The sequence below is a fragment of the Bufo bufo genome, chromosome 10 (assembly GCF_905171765.1).
Source record: "Bufo bufo chromosome 10, aBufBuf1.1, whole genome shotgun sequence".
NCBI classification, from domain to species: domain Eukaryota; kingdom Metazoa; phylum Chordata; class Amphibia; order Anura; family Bufonidae; genus Bufo; species Bufo bufo.
In genome coordinates, this window is record NC_053398.1 from 33,847,755 (window position 1) to 33,865,670 (window position 17,916).

A 17,916-nucleotide genomic window follows, 5' to 3' on the forward strand; every position below is an offset into this window, starting at 1 on the left:
AGTTTAATTTTGTGTGCTCCCATATTAGTGGTCTTGAAAACACGGCAGCAGATGCGTTGTCCCGCTTCAATTTCCCTCTTTTCTTCCAGGTTTTCCCAGAAGCAGACCCAGTACCGTCAGTTATACCGCGATACGCAGATCTGAGGATGGATTAGAGCTCCATCTCGAAACAGCGCGCAGGCTCATGCGCCAATCATTATCGAGTAATACGATCAGACTCTACAACACAGCATGGGCATGGTTTACGAAGTTCAGTGAATCTTACCCAGCGGAGGGTATGGGGCATATTTCCTATATAATGGCATTTATTGGGTTTTGCCACTCTCAGCTAAAATTAGCTTATAGCACCATTAAAATATATCTGGCGGGAATTCAGCATTTTTTCCATTTACTCCGCCCCGAGGAGCCGTCACTTTTCTCAGCCCACCCCATTAGAGCAGTTCTGAGGGGTATTCAGAAAGAGTCAGTTAAAACTCATGTTACCCGGCAACCTCTATCAGGCCAGACCTTTAAGTTGCTTTCTGATTCTCTGGATAAAAAACCCTTCGGGTATGATATCAGCCTTGCCATCAAAGCCGCATTATACGTGGGTTTCTTTGGGTTCCTCAGGCCAGGGGAATTTACGTGTGGTGCGGCCTCTTCCACATACTTAAGGAAGAAGCACTTCAGTCGGGATGGCGATAGTTATGTACTAAAGTTACCTCACTCCAAAACCGCATCACCAGGGGAAGTGATAGAGGTCAGATATTTTCCTACCAACAATAAGTGGTGTCCTGTCAGTACCATTCAGGAATGGTTAACGTTTATCTCAGACAGACCAGATGAATCCGCATTATTCACAATAGCCCAGAAACCCCTTAGCTTATCGGTATTTCTCAAGTATATACGCATGTCATTAGTCAATGCCGGGGTTAATCCAAGGTCTATTACAGGTCATTCTTTTAGGATGGGCGCAGCATCCGCTGCATCTAGTAACGGGATTCCGGTTCATGTGATTAAAAGACTAGGCAGGTGGAAGTCGTCATGTTATGGGCGTTACATTCCTAATATGCATAATGAACTGTCTATGGCGTTTCAGAAACTGTTAATGTAAGGTAATAAATTTACTGTACATCGATTAGCTTTGGTTTCTCTTTTTGGCCCTCTTTAGGTTTCTCTTCCTACAGCAGTTACGGCACAATTCTACTGCTTGTTAGTGATAGATATGTATTGTCATCATGCTCTCGATACGTTTCTGATAGCCGAGCCGAGTACAAGTGGTAGGCAAACGTGTTTGCCGTATTTGTGGGAGGGGAGGCTGGTTACCCGATATAAACCCCCCTCCCCCTAGTAGGGTTCTCGACGGCGAATGCTTACCCTCCCTCCCTCCCACTTTACGGATGGTCAGTATAAGAGAGGCCCTCTTTAGGTTTCTCTTCCTACAGCAGTTACGGCACAATTCTACTGCTTGTTAGTGATAGATATGTATTGTCATCATGCTCTCGATACGTTTCTGATAGCCGAGCCGAGTACAAATGAAATTATCTAGTCAACCAATCACATGGCAGTTGCTTCAATGCATTTAGGGGGGTGTTCCTGGTCAAGACAATCTCCTGAACTCCAAACTGAATGTCAGAATCGGAAAGAAAGGTGATTTAAGCAATTTTGAGCCTGGCATGGTTGTTGGTGCCAGACGGGCCGGTCTGAGTATTTCACAATCTGCTCAGTTACTGGGATTTTCACGCACAACCATTTCTAGGGTTTACAAAGAATGGTGTGAAAAGGGAAAAACATCCAGTATGCGGCAGTCCTCTGGGCAAAAATGCCTTGTGGATGCTAGAGGTCAGAGGAGAATGGGCCGACTGATTCAAGCTGATAGAAGAGCAACGTTGACTGAAATAACCACTCGTTACAATGGTATGCGGCAAAGCATTTGTGAAGCCACAACACGCACAACCTTGAGGCGGATGGGCTACAACAGCAGAAGACCCCACCGGGTACCACTCATCTCCACTACAAATAGGAAAAAGAGGCTACAATTTGCACGAGCTCACCAAAATTGGACTGTTGAAGACTGGAAAAATTTGTCCTGGTCTGATGAGTCTCGATTTCTGTTGAGACATTCAAATGGTAGAGTCCGAATTTGGCGTAAACAGAATGAGAACATGTTTCCATCCTCTGATGGCTACTTCCAGCAGGATAATGCACCATGTCACAAAGCTCGAATCATTTCAAATTGGTTTCTTAAACATGACAATGAGTTCACTGTACTAAAATGGCCCCCACAGTCACCAGATCTCAACCCAATAGAGCATCTTTGGGATGTGGTGGAATGGGAGCTTCGTGCCCTGGATGTGCATCCCTCAAATCTCCATCAACTGCAAGATGTGTGAGTGTGATCCGGATTGGTTGGGGAGAATTAAAGTGACCATTCCTGAGCTGTACCCGCCGATAGCCACAGAAAAGGAGGACTTCTGGCTGTCCGTCCTGGCCTTGCGCCGGATGGAGGACCAGGAGTCTAAAAACCTGACTGTCCAGCCTAAAACTGGGCGTCTGGCCATCCTAATTATGATTGTCCATATTGCCTCCTGGATTCATTTTTCCATCACATTATACACTGCTCGTTTCCACGGTTATGACCACCCTGCAATCCATTAGCGGAGGTCGTGCTTGCACACTATAGTAAAAGACAATAGCCTACGTGCGCTCCCGGCCACTAGAGAGGCCGTCACTTTTTCCTATAGTGTGCAAGCACGACCACCGCTCATGGAAACCATCAGTGTATAATGTGATGGAAAAATGAATCCAGCCAGAAAAGGAGGCAATATGGACAGTCACAATACATTAGTAAGTGTCTTGCATAAACTTTCTCTACATGATAAATGTCACTTGCTGAAGTGACACAACCCCTTTAAGTCTCTTGACTCACAGAAAATGAAGTTTTAAGCAGGGGGTTATTAAGTATAAGGCCTCGTTTACATCTCCGGCAGGCTATTCCAGCACAGAGCAGCCTAACAGATCCTCTACTTCACTGCTGGATCCCCATTGACTGCAATGAGGTCCGGTAGTGATCCGGCCTCTTTCCGGCATAAATGCCAGGTTTTGGACAGACAAAAACCATTGCACATAAAGGTTTGTTTTTTTTCGGCCCACAACCGCATTTGCAATGGATTTGGCAGCTGGATCTCCTTAACAGAAGAGATTTACAAGGATAGTAAAAGAGAGAGAGTGAAAAAGATAGAAATAAATAAATGAAAACATGCACAGAGGCTGTCATAGAAGATTAATGGGAAAAGTCTGATCTTTTGCCGGAAAGAAAGGGCTTTTAAAGGGGTAGCCTCCTTTGCTGCATTGAATCACATTATACACTGCTCGTTTTCAGGGTTTACAACCACCCTGCAATCCATCACTAGTGGTCGTGCAGACTATAGGAAAAAGTGCCGGCCTCTCTTGTGAATGGTGGGACTGTGGGAGCGTGCATAGGCCAGCGCGGTTAGACATGATAAGACAGTGCACTGACAATAAAAGCTCACAATCATAAGTAAAGACAGAGTCAACCATGGGAGAGAGATCGGCAGTGTCGGCTAACTGGTAGGCTAAGTTCTCCGAAGCAAGACCCATAGAGGAGAAACAGAGAAGAGACTGGTACACTCCCATCCGGGTCACTTGCACTGGGGCCAGAAGCTGCTGGACATGCCCGCATTCTCCACCAAAACTGTTAAGGAAATCAGCAATTTTGTCTCGCAGACAATGAATTCTGTTTAAAGAGGGCCTTTCACCACTCCTGACATGCCTGTTTTAATAGCTTCATGCATTCCCCCATGTAATAACAATTCTGGAGAATCTATTCTTATGACTTTATGTTGTACCATTCCTTTATTATTTCTACCAGATGTTATGAATGAATTGCTAGCAGTCTGCAGTAAGGGTACAGGGGGGAGGTAACCAGTTGTTGGTGTGTACCTGCACAGTCTGAAAATGGCAGCACTGACTGGATAGAGTGAGTCTGGAGACAAACACACTTCTTTGGACAAAGGCTTTGAATAAACTTCTGACTGCAATTTGCAATAGTGAATAATTGAAGAACATCTAAATATTTCTGCAAATCTGGCCATACACATAGGATATTGTCAGCTGGCAATTTCATTTGGGTTCGTTGACTACATGTATGAGACCCTCCCAAGCCTCCTCCAATGGCCCATGTTGGGGTAACGAAAGGCTCAGGCCAATAGTAGTTTCAAGGGCATTTCCAGCTCAATTCTCGGCAGACTGTCAAGATTCTTTCTATGGGATCTATCAGAATTGTATATGGGGATGGGGAAGGGAGAATTGCTTATGCAGTGATGTTTATATGTTCATTTCGTAACAAAAATATTGAATAGATTGATTAGAGCTAAGACTAATGGACCTTGATCAGAACTAATTTGGTACATACATGTAGATTTATCTGTCACCTTCTCATACATATTGGACATAGGTCAGCCAACCCATCAGTTTTGCCAGACTGGCTAACTGTCTGATGTTTATGAAGTGCCCAACTAATGTTCAGAAGATGTTAGTGGAAGAAAGGATTGGTTATGTTTATTTTTAACATGCATGATCTTTTGCTCTCAAGGGAGATATGCCTGTCGGAGGTGTCCTCATTGAAAATATATGCACGCTCGGTATGGAGCAGCTTGGCTATCAGCCTGAACGCTTGCTATTGACAGTGCATGGACAGCCTGGAATTCCTCCTCTAGTAAACTCAAGCCAATGTATTTGAGTACAGAGATAAAAGATAATCACTGGTGTTAGTGAAGGTCTTTTAGACAACAGGTAGGATCTGAACCATCAAATGCATCCTCATATTTACATGAAGAACCCAAAATCTCCACAGTTTTTTTTTGTTTGTACATGCTTCATTTAAAGCCAGAGTAAGAAACTGGTCCTTGTCCCAAACCTGATTCATTTTGGCAAACGCAAGATTATGTAAAAATCTATTATATCAACCGTGATGTTGTCTTGTAGGCTGCAGATGCCGTGGGAGAAATTCTGCTGTCTCTTAGCTACCTTCCTACAGCTGAACGTCTTACAGTGGTGGTAGTTAAAGCAAAGAACCTTCTGTGGAACGAAGGGAAGACCACAGCAGGTAAGAGCATCTTAAGTGCCATATGATGAGATTGAGTTATTTTGCTGTTTGCAAATTCTTGTAGAAGAAAATACATATTAACAAATACATAATCTTCTGCAGTTTTTTTTTTTTTAAAGTACATCTAGAACAAACTACAAAATTAGCCAACTTTCCATAAAGTCTTGATTAAACATATCCCAACATTTTGTGTATGTTGCTCACAGGCAAACCTATTTGTCTTCATGGTTCCAGACTACAAACAAACACTATGTAGTCTGATCCTGTAGTGATGTGTTTCTTTTTAAAATGTGTATTTCCATCTTGGAGTTTAAAGGGGTTGTTCCATGATTATTGTAAAATAATGAGTACTAGACATAATATAGTACATGCCAATCTCCTTCTAACAAAGCTAGAACCAGCCCTGTACCTCACATGGATCCAGAGATCTCCCCATTCATTGCTCTGGTTGCGCTGCTAGATTCTCTTCAGGCTGGTATTTCAGGGGGCGTGACCTTAATCAGTGGGTGTGTCTTCTCTACTGCAGATCTCTCCCTATCACCACTCAGGGGGTGTGTCTTCTCTGCTACAGCTCTCTCCCTATCACAGCTCAGAGGGGTGTGTTGTTTCTGCTGCAGCTCTCTCCTTGTACCTGTCACAACTTCTAACTGTAGATCTGGCTGGTGGCAGTTGAAGGATGGAACCAAGCATGTGCGACCACCTCAGTAGGTGGACGTACATACTACTCTAATGAATGGCCAGGGGGTGCCATTTTAATGAAGTAAAGAGAATATCTCACAACTGGATCATTTTTGTAACAGAAAGTAAATTACTAAACTAACTACTTCTTCGTGATGAACTATCTTAAAATAAAATGTAATGGTGGCACAACCCCTTTAATGGCAATAACCACAGTAAGTGCTAGCCGGGGGTGGCTGGAGTTATGGAAACATCTGAGTTATGCACAAGATAGAAAGAAAGCTCCAGCACCAGAATGGACGTAGTGAAAAATCCCGGTCTTTATTCGTCACCAAAATACAGGTGGATACGGCAAACAGTGACACTGGCTCCCACTTTATCTCCAAGATCTACGCGTTTCGAACGATAGTGTTCTTAGTCATGATCTGAGGTGTTTGGCATGTTCCGAGCTGAAATAAGGTTCACCTCCAATGTTCCCACCCTCGGGGAGGGGTCACGAGAGGCAGGGTGAACAGAAAATCAGTCCGGTCCACGCGAGACACCTGTGCAAACATTTTCACCTGTGACATATAAAAACATACCTCACAGTGCTACAAAATATAATACAAAATATATAGGGTATAGAATATAAAACCGTGTAGTTATTCTCCTCCAAAATAAAAGTATAATTTATAAGATTTAACATGAAATTGAAAACCTTACATGATATAGATTACATTAATAATGCCCATAAAAAATAAACTAAGCTGGGAAAATTTATAGAGTAAAATTAAATTAAATTAAATTAACAATTTCCTACAGTTCTATTTCAGTAATACTTGGCTGCATCGTGTTTTTGTGACTTTTCATTTTATTTGTTTTCATTTCTATTAACATCTGAGTTAGCTGCGCTTCTCTGTTTCCGTAACTCCCATAGCAGTTAATGGGAGCTACTCAAGCATCATAGGCCAGCAAGCAATGCTGTTTCCAGTAACTCGGGAGTTACAGAACTTCACCTACCTCTGGCTGGCGCTTTCTGTTGTTATTTCCATCGTGGCCATGAAAGGCTGAGATGGAAATAGCCGTTTAAATCTGCTTCTTGTCTTACTGTCTGGGTTGGCAAGAAGAGGGAGCAGACAGAGCAGTGTCCTTCATTCGTATTTTCCCAATTCCCTTTCAACATAGAAATGTGACCGATCGGCCGATCACTGGATGAAGCAGATCAGTCCTGAGGCCAATCTTTGGCTCAGTGGTCACATTTCATATGTCAGTAAGGACCAGTAGTTAGAAACCAGTGGTGAACTCAGAATGGGAACAGCAAGGGGTCGGTGAGGTATGATTTATTTATTTCTTTATTTTTAAGCCATTTTGACCTTTAACATACCAAGCTATTCACTTGGTGTCATAATGTCGCACTATTTTATTGTGTGCTACAAATAATACAACCTATGCTGCACATCACTAGGCTGCAGCAGCAGGTGTCATTACCAGTGTAAGAAGCAGTGTAATGGCTGAAGCTGCCAACCACTGAGCAGGATGGGGAATGATGACATCACAAGCTATTAGAGGGTCTCCTGACTATTCTGTAGTGCCAGGGTATGGCTCTGATTTTGTCTGTTTGGTATCCAAATCAACTTGTCTCACGTTTGTCTGTCAGCCATCACAGCGAAAACTAAGGGCTTGCTAGGCCCCACTGTCGTCCAGTAACAATACCCTGGAACAGTGGCATGCTAAGAGGGGGGCGGTCCGCCCCGGGTACCGCTCTCACAGGGTGCCAGAGCCTAGAAGAAATGAGCGCTTCATTCAATACAAATGGAAGCGCTCATTGCTAGAGCACAGGGGGGCTGGGTCCTGTCACTCACCGCTCAGCTCCCAGTGCTCCTCCCCTCCTTCAGGGCGGTGGTCCCTGCTCCACCATTCAGCCTGCAGACACAGATGGCTTTGCCGACCTGTGTGGGAGGAGCCTGCAGCATGGAAATCTGCATAGCCATGTGTGTCTGCAGGGGAGAGAGGACTGTGAGCTTCAGGAACGGGACAAGGTGAGTAGTTACTGTGTTGTTGTTGTTGTTGTTTTTTAACACAGAGGGGGCACAATGGGCATTTCTACTCTGTAGGGGGCACAATGGGCATTTCTACTCTGGAGGGGGCACAATGGACATTGCTAATGTGGAGGGGGCACAATGGGCATTTCTACTCTAGAGGGGGCACAGAGGGCATTGCTAAAGTGAAGGGGGCACAATGGGCATTTCTACTATGGAGGGGGCACAGTGCACAGAGATCATTACTACTATGAAGGGGGCACAGAGGGCATTATTACTGTAAAGGGGGCACAATGGGCATTACTAGCACAGAGGGCATTACTACTAAGTGGGCGCAATGGGGATTTCTACTATGAGGGGGCACAGAGGGCATTATTACTGTGAAGGGGCACAATGGGCATTATTACTAATAAGGGGGCACAATGGGCATTATTACTATTAAGGGGGGCACAATGGCCATTATTACTGTGAATGGGGCACAATGGTGATTATCCCCATTGTGCCCCCTTCATAGTAATAATTACTGTCAAGGGGGCTGAAAGAGGGCATTACAACTGTGAAGGGCCCAGATAGGGCATTACTACTGTGAAAGGGGCACAGAGAGGGCACAACTATTGTGAGGGGGGAACACAGGGCATAACTACTGTGAGGGAGGCACAATGAGGGCATAAATACTGTTAAGAGGGTACAATGAAGGGATAAGTACTTTAAGGGGGTACAATGTGGGCATAACTATTGTTAAGGGGCACACATCTGTACAAAACTACTGTGAAGGTTTTACAATGAGGGAAATACTACTGTGAGGGGGTACGATTTTTTTTTTAAGTATTGGGGGGGAACCAGAGAAAGGACCCGCCCCGGGTGCAAAACAACATAGGCACGCCACTGCCCTGGAACCTGGTGGATCTACTAACTGTTATTTACACAGACAGGGGTGCATCTAGCCTCATTGGTGGTGCGCCCCTGCACACAGAGCTCCTTTCTGGAAAGAGATTTTATTACTTTATGTATTAGAGTCACATCCACGCCCCATGAGACCAAGCCCACATTAAACACAAAGGGGCACATTTTTCAAGGTTTTTAGGGCACAAAAAGTAGCAAATTATGGTGCATGCCATATTTATGTCATCATTTGCAACTTTTTGTGCTTCTTGCAACTGGCAGGAAAAGGGATGGTACTCAACGGGAGTGTTGGGGCTTCCACTGGCCACCAGATTTACTATCATTTAACTGGGCATAGAATTGATTTTCTAATGTATAGAGTTCTTGATATATTAGGTGCATCTCCAGCCAGTGCACAGGGGATGAACCACCAGCCTTGATAAATCTCCCTCAAAGGATCTGCAGAAAAAAAAAGTTGGCCAAAGCTTGTATGTAAGCATGCTGTGTAAATTCTAAAGAAGCTCTGTGCTTTTTATACACGGCTTTACAATACTTTTAGTAAAGACGTACAACCCTGGCTAACTTGCCGACAGGCAGCGAAATCACTTGGGTTCTATATGTATGTGGATGCCGCACCGTGTTCTGAAATATTATGCGCCTATAAAAATAATGATCTCCTAGTGTTAAAGTCGTGAGGAATAATGCCGGCCTAAACTCCTCATTGAAAGGTAATCTTGGGTATTCATCACCTTGCAGAAGACGTTGGGTCAGCAGATATTTCTTAGTTTTGCTCCTGGCGTATTAAAACGTGCCACCTCTGTAATACCAATGAGCAAGAAAGAGCTTTGTATTCACGAGAATTACGACCGTGTCAGGACGGTCGTTTATCTTTATCTTACGTAAAGGAAAGAAAGAAGCAAATATTTGCTCAACTGTTCGGACCGTAGAATGAAAGTTGAAATATAAAAGCCAGTGAAAATCCACAGAGAAATAGGCTATCATTAGACTTGAAAGACACAATGGGTCTTATGGAACATTACAGACGTTCATGTGCTGTAGAGTCATTATCTGCTGTGGATATTTGCAAAATGATAGTATTTCTTGATGTTTTCAAATGTTCTCCTCTTCTTTTGTTGGTTCTTTGAACCTCTTGTATTTCCATTTACATCTTCTTCTTAGGATGCCCATACACATTAGATATACACTCACCTAAAGAATTATTAGGAACACCTGTTCTATTTCTCATTAATGCAATTATCTAGTCAACCAATCACATGGCAGTTGCTTATATGCATTTAGGGGGGTGGTCCTGGTCAAGACAATCTCCTGAACTCGAAACTGAATGTCAGAATGGGAAAGAAAGGTGATTTAAGCAATTTTGAGCGTGGCATGGTTGTTGGTGCCAGACGGGCCGGTCTGAGTATTTCACAATCTGCTCAGTTACTGGGATTTTCACAACCATTTCTAGGGTTTACAAAGAATGGTGTGAAAAGGGAAAAACATCCAGTATGCGGCAGTCCTCTGGGCAAAAATGCCTTGTGGATGCTAGAGCTCAGAGGATAATGGGCCGACTGATTCAAGCTGATAGAAGAGCAACGTTGACTGAAATAACCACTCGTTACAACCGAGGTATGCAGCAAAGCATTTGTGAAGCCACAACACTCAGAACCTTGAGGCGGATGGGCTACAACAGCAGAAGACCCCACCGGGTACCACTCATCTCCACTACAAATAGGAAAAAGAGGCTACAATTTGCACGAGCTCACCAAAATTGGACTGTTAAAGACTGGAAAAATGTTGCCTGGTCTGATCAGTCTCGATTTCTGTTGAGACATTCAAATGGTAGAGTCCGAATTTGGCGTAAACAGAATGAGAACATGTATCCATCCTCTGATGGCTACTTCCAGCAGGATAATGCACCATGTCACAAAGCTCGAATCATTTCAAATTGGTTTCTTGAACATGACAATGAGTTCACTGTACTAAAATGGCCCCCACAGTCGCCAGATCTCAACCTAATAGAGCATCTTTGGGATGTGGTGGAACGGGAGCTTTGTGCCCTGGATGTGCATCCCTCAAATCTCCATCAACTGCAAGATGCTATCCTATCAATATGGGCCAACATTTCTAAAGAATGCTATCAGCACCTTGTTGAATCAATGCCATGTAGAATTAAGGCAGTTCTGAAGGCAAAAGGGGGTCCAACACCGTATTAGTATGGTGTTCCTAATAATTCTTTAGGTGAGTGTATGTTGAGTGAAGCCACCTATTGCAGCTGGATTGGTGAACTATCTAATGTGCATGGTGATGTCTTGACCCTCTCCCTTTGGCATATATCATGGGAAAGAAGGATCGAGCAACCGATAAACCACTACCAGAGGAGGCTTACCGTGGCTTATTCACCTCTTTCCATTGAACTGACCATACATGTGTATGCAGATGTTAGAAGGAATAGCTACTGGGCAAATATTGGCAGTTTTATCTTCCAGTTGAAGACCATTACAAGAGTAGACTTGTGACCTAGACACCTCCATCATTCATAGCGCCATTCAGAACCCAAGTAGTAAAGATGTCCATAAAGTCATACAAAACTCAAGTATTTGCGTAGATACATATGTAAATGTGGAACCTGTTGTGTATAAGCATATAGATCAAGGGTCAGCAACCCTGGGCACTCCAACCAGGGGAGGACTTGGAACTTAAAGTGGTCCTAGAAAAAAAATCTAAAAGTGGCCCCATGTTGTAGGTGGGTCCAAATTGACAGAAGGTGGGGCAACACAAACAGGAGAAGGCCAACACATGTAGTCAGGGAAAACAAAAGTAGGCAGGGCCAGCAATACCGTGGTACTACCCCAGAAGAACTAAATACCACAGTTCAGCACAAAATAATGCCGCCACAGTATTCACCTGTATCAATGCCCTCAGGATGGCAACACAGTTGAATTCGGGAGGGAACCTGTGGCCACTGGACAGATGCATAAGTGCCTGATGCTCCTATATTAATGCTGAAAACATCAGAACTTTATGTATCTGGCTAGTGGCCAAGAGGAGGGTTTGGGTGTCCCCCTGGGCTTCGGCCCACCAGGGGTCTATGGCCAATCCACCCCTGACTCCAGCTGCTGTGAAACTACAGTTCTTAGCGGTCCTACAGTGCCAGGAACAGCTCAACAAGTGTGCATGCTGGGAGTTGTATTTTTACAACAGCTGAAGTGCTGGAGGTTGTTGAGAACTGATGTAGATGTTGGTCAAAAAACTCAATAAGACATGTTAATTACTTGTGTGCAGTTGTTATATTTGACTGCAGCCAATGGGCAGGACATATTATTACTGTCACCTGATCAAGTTATATTGTAGTGTCTGTTCATTGATAATTATTTACCCTGGTAATCGTTAGGTATTAAGGTTCTCTTTTATGATTGTCCCACAGATTTTGAGGGCTATCCATGTTATTTGCGATTAGTTATAAATTATAAGATTAATAAAGCATCTAAAAGTGACAACATGGGTAGGATTTCAGTCACCCAAGGGGCTGTTCTCAACCAAGGAAAATGTCCTTCTAGCTAGCACCTTCTGGTGCAGGGAGTTAGGACTTTGCTATATTGAGGAATCATAGTTTTATACCTGACCCATTTCCCGTGGTTTTTGCTTATGAATGCTGCTTTAGATTTCCTTAATTTAGCACTGTCTGGCTTTGCAGTGTGTCCTTATCTTGCCTTTTAGGTTTGCTTGAAATCCTGCAGCTGACTGCAAAGGTGTCTCTTTTATGTGATATTCTTTAGCACCTTGGTTACTAGAAGAAGAAAGTGAGAGTACCATATCAAATTATCACATTCCAGTACAAACTTTATAGATCTCAAATCAGGCATTTTTACAAGTAGAAGAAGAACCTCACTTGAGCATATCTTAAGGCATAATTGCCACAGGGCATTTGTGCTTTACATAGTAACAGTACATAAGACCGAAAAAAGACATTTGTCCATCCAGTTCAGCCTGTTATCCTGCAAGTTGATCCAGATGAAGGCAAAAAAATAAAAACTGTGAGGTAGAAGCCAATTTTCCCTACTTAAGGGAAAAAACTCCTTTCCTTCTCCAATCAGGCGATCAGAATAACTCCCTGGATCAACGACCCCTCTCTAGTAGCTACAGCCTATAATATTATTACACTTCAGAAATCCATCCAGGCCCCTCTTGAACTCTTTTAGTGAACTCACCATCACCACCTCCTCAGGCAGAGAGTTCCATAGTCTCACTGCTCTTACCGTAAAGAATCCTCTTCTATGTTTGTGTACAAACCTTCTTTCCTCCAGACGCAGAGGATGTCCCCTCGTCACAGTCACAGTCCTGGGGATAAATAGATGATGGGAGAGATCTCTGTACTGACCCCTGATATATTTATACATAGTAATTAGATCTCCCCTCAGTTGTCTTTTTTCTAAAGGGAATAACCCTAATGTTGATAATCTTCCAGGGTACTGTAGTTGCCCCATTTCAGTTATAACTTTAGTTGCCCTCCTCTGTGCCCTCTCCAGCTCTGCTATGTCTGACTTGTTCACAGGAGCCTAGAACTGTACACAGTACACAGCCTTCTACAAGATCATTAATAAATATATTTAAGAGAATAGGGCCCAATACTGACCCCTGAGGTACCCCACTAGTGACAGTGACCCAATCTGAGTGTGTACCATTAATAACCACCCTCTGTTTTCTATCACTGAGCCATTTCCTTACCCACATACAGACATTTTATCCCAGTCCAAGCATTTTCATTTTATATACTAATATTTATGTGGTACAGTGTCAAATGCTTTGGAGAAGTCCAGATATACGACATCCATTGATTCGCCGCTGTCAAGTCTAGAACTTACCACCTCATAGAAACTGATTAAATTAGTTTGACATGACCAATCCCTCATGAAGCCATGCTGATATGGCGTTATTTGCTTATTTTTATTGACGTACTCCAAGATAGCATCTCTTAGAAAACCTTGAAACAGTTTACCCATGACAGATGTTAAACTTACCGGCCTATAGTTTCCGGGCTCTGTTTTTGGGCCCTTTTTGAATATTATATATATATTACACTGATATATACCCTGCACATGTAGAGGCACTTATATTGTATTTACATTTAGTCATAGACCACTAATTGCCTACTCTTGACATGTGCATTTGTGTTGTAATTTTTATTAGTTTAAAATTTAACTTTTATTGGTTTGAAAATAATAATAAATATTGAGCCATTTTTTATCTAACCTACTAATTTAAAACTATCTCCGGACCTCCAGATGATGTTTCCTATTATATTATATTAATTTTTTGCTGTATAGCCAGCAGTAGTGAAAGGTTGGCGTTGCTGTTTAATAGTCAGCCTTTTGATACATGCTGCCTTCTATTCAGGTACCTATCTGTACTTTTATTTGTTGTAATGTGGGCAGTTGTGGCTGGTATACACTGACTCAGACAGTTAGATACATAGGAACCGACCAGCTTGCTACTGTTTGTCCATAGCTGGTAACTGTAGCTTAATTATTGCAACATTGTTGCTTTTGATTGCTGTATAGCTGTTCCTATGATGCTACTGCTATTTACACTGCTGTCTACTGTTGGTGCTATCGCTATAGTCTAGCTTCTTTAATGTCTGACTATTTGTGGTAGCCTATCTTCTGTCTGTGCTGTCTATTATTTCACTGCTGGCAGCTTGCTTTGTGAGCTGATAATGCTGGTACCAGCAGAGTGCTTTTGTAGGCTATCGCTATATTAGTCTGACTCTAGGTCATTGGTCTCTGGAAGTCCTAAAGGCTAAAATCTAATTACTGCCCCCCGACATGTTTCGCCATATCCATGGCGTCTTCAGGGGATCGGGCAGTCTGCACGGAGTAAACGTGTGGCTATGTAATTTATAACCTCCCTTGTGATGACGTGCGTCAGCTCAGCCTATCGCTGTGCTTGTGAGAACTAGCTTACTTGATATCTGTAATCTGTATGGCTGTTTGAATTCTAATAGAGCTGACGTGCGTCTTCTCGCGATAGATAGTCAAATGACGCGCATGTCTTTTGACTTGGAATATTTTCAGTTTGTTTATGTTCATCGGCCGGTTATGCGCATGACTTTGAACTTATATCGTGGGGTTCCTTTTCAAATCGCTTTGCTCTCTCTGCTTGCTAGCCTATGATTTGGCTATACTTGCATTACTATTTATATATATATATTAGAATTACCTTCAGGGGTAATGTCTCCACTGATAATGAATATTGATTATAGTGTATTCATTTTTGGTGATGTTAGTGATTACTATTTATCTCTGATAATTATGAATTTTTTATATATATTTATTTGTGAGTGAGTTTATTACTATTTATTGTGATTAATCAATACTTTATAAGGACAGATTTATTTAAATATATATATTTTCATCTTTTAGCTTATATATAAGTGACAGTGACACTTGTGTGATCGTGCTCATATGGTTGCCAAACTGTGTTGGCTATAATTTATTCCAACTTTTTCATTAGTTAGTCTTTTCTTGAGTGATTTTATACCTTTTGTGATTTTGTGAGGAGATTTTTATTATATTTATGACAAATTATTAAAGAATTTTTATATAAATGTTTTTTATTTTTTGTTGATATATTTTATTTTGTTTTTTTGTTTTTTTATTATTTTTTTTAAAATATATATTATATTTTTATTTATTTTGGTTTTTGAATTTTTTATGAATTTTTGGGTTTTTGTATTTTTATATGTGTGTATTTATTTAAATTAATTATTTTAGTTATTTTTTTATTTATATTTAGTGGAGACTTGATGGTAATTTGTCCTAACATTTATTTATTTATTTATTTATTTATTTTTTGTCAGATGGATCTACGACTGCATATGAATTGGATCGTGTGGTAATGATTTTATTTTTTAATATATTAATTGTTTTTTTTGGGATTTGATTACTCAAGTTGGTTATTGTTTAAATAATTTAAACAATAACCAACTTGAGTAATCAAATCCCAAAAAAAACAATTAATATATTAAAAAATAAAATCATTACCACACGATCCAATTCATATGCAGTCGTAGATCCATCTGACAAAAAATAAATAAATAAATAAATAAATGTTAGGACAAATTACCATCAAGTCTCCACTAAATATAAATAAAAAAATAACTAAAATAATTAATTTAAATAAATACACACATATAAAAATACAAAAACCCAAAAATTCATAAAAAATTCAAAAACCAAAATAAATAAAAATATAATATATATTTTAAAAAAAATAATAAAAAAACAAAAAAACAAAATAAAATATATCAACAAAAAATAAAAAACATTTATATAAAAATTCTTTAATAATTTGTCATAAATATAATAAAAATCTCCTCACAAAATCACAAAAGGTATAAAATCACTCAAGAAAAGACTAACTAATGAAAAAGTTGGAATAAATTATAGCCAACACAGTTTGGCAACCATATGAGCACGATCACACAAGTGTCACTGTCACTTATATATAAGCTAAAAGATGAAAATATATATATTTAAATAAATCTGTCCTTATAAAGTATTGATTAATCACAATAAATAGTAATAAACTCACTCACAAATAAATATATATAAAAAATTCATAATTATCAGAGATAAATAGTAATCACTAACATCACCAAAAATGAATACACTATAATCAATATTCATTATCAGTGGAGACATTACCCCTGAAGGTAATTCTAATATATATATATAAATAGTAATGCAAGTATAGCCAAATCATAGGCTAGCAAGCAGAGAGAGCAAAGCGATTTGAAAAGGAACCCCACGATATAAGTTCAAAGTCATGCGCATAACCGGCCGATGAACATAAACAAACTGAAAATATTCCAAGTCAAAAGACATGCGCGTCATTTGACTATCTATCGCGAGAAGACGCACGTCAGCTCTATTAGAATTCAAACAGCCATACAGATTACAGATATCAAGTAAGCTAGTTCTCACAAGCACAGCGATAGGCTGAGCTGACGCACGTCATCACAAGGGAGGTTATAAATTACATAGCCACACGTTTACTCCGTGCAGACTGCCCGATCCCCTGAAGACGCCATGGATATGGCGAAACATGTCGGGGGGCAGTAATTAGATTTTAGCCTTTAGGACTTCCAGAGACCAATGACCTAGAGTCAGACTAATATAGCGATAGCCTACAAAAGCACTCTGCTGGTACCAGCATTATCAGCTCACAAAGCAAGCTGCCAGCAGTGAAATAATAGACAGCACAGACAGAAGATAGGCTACCACAAATAGTCAGACATTAAAGAAGCTAGACTATAGCGATAGCACCAACAGTAGACAGCAGTGTAAATAGCAGTAGCATCATAGGAACAGCTATACAGCAATCAAAAGCAACAATGTTGCAATAATTAAGCTACAGTTACCAGCTATGGACAAACAGTAGCAAGCTGGTCGGTTCCTATGTATCTAACTGTCTGAGTCAGTGTATACCAGCCACAACTGCCCACATTACAACAAATAAAAGTACAGATAGGTACCTGAATAGAAGGCAGCATGTATCAAAAGGCTGACTATTAAACAGCAACGCCAACCTTTCACTACTGCTGGCTATACAGCAAAAAATTAATATAATATAATAGGAAACATCATCTGGAGGTCCGGAGATAGTTTTAAATTAGTAGGTTAGATAAAAAATGGCTCAATATTTATTATTATTTTCAAACCAATAAAAGTTAAATTTTAAACTAATAAAAATTACAACACAAATGCACATGTCAAGAGTAGGCAATTAGTAGTCTATGACTAAATGTAAATACAACTTTTTGAATATTGGCACCACATTTGCTATGCGCAAATCCTGTGGAACAATCCCTGTCAGTATAGAGTCCTTAAATATCAGAAATAAGGGTCTGACTATGACATTACTTAATTCTCTTCGGATACGGGAGTGTATACCATCTGGGCCTGGCGATTTGTCTGTTTTAATCTTTTTACGACGCTGCTGTACTTCTTCCTGGGTCAGACAGGGGACTTTTAATGGGGAATTAACTTTTACATTCTGCATTTCATCTGACAGTTTATTTTCCTCAGTGAATACAGTGGAGAAAAAAATATTTAATAGCTTTGCTTTCTCCTCATCGCTCTCTACAACTCCCCGCTCATCACTGTAAAGGGCCAACACCTTCAGATTTATACTTTTTATCATTTATATAATTGAAGAAAATTTTAGGGT

At 40.8% G+C, this 17,916-nt stretch overlaps 1 protein-coding gene across 1 annotated transcript in view; it reads left to right on the forward strand.

The window, feature by feature from the left end:
* The window catches only part of SYT12 (synaptotagmin 12), a 79,928-nt gene that overhangs the window by 49,876 nt on the left and 12,136 nt on the right, over positions 1–17,916 (forward strand). The window contains exon 5 of the mRNA XM_040409947.1: positions 4,987–5,107. Coding sequence (XP_040265881.1) covers positions 4,987–5,107 — 121 coding nt within the window. The remainder of the gene's footprint in view (positions 1–4,986; positions 5,108–17,916) is intronic.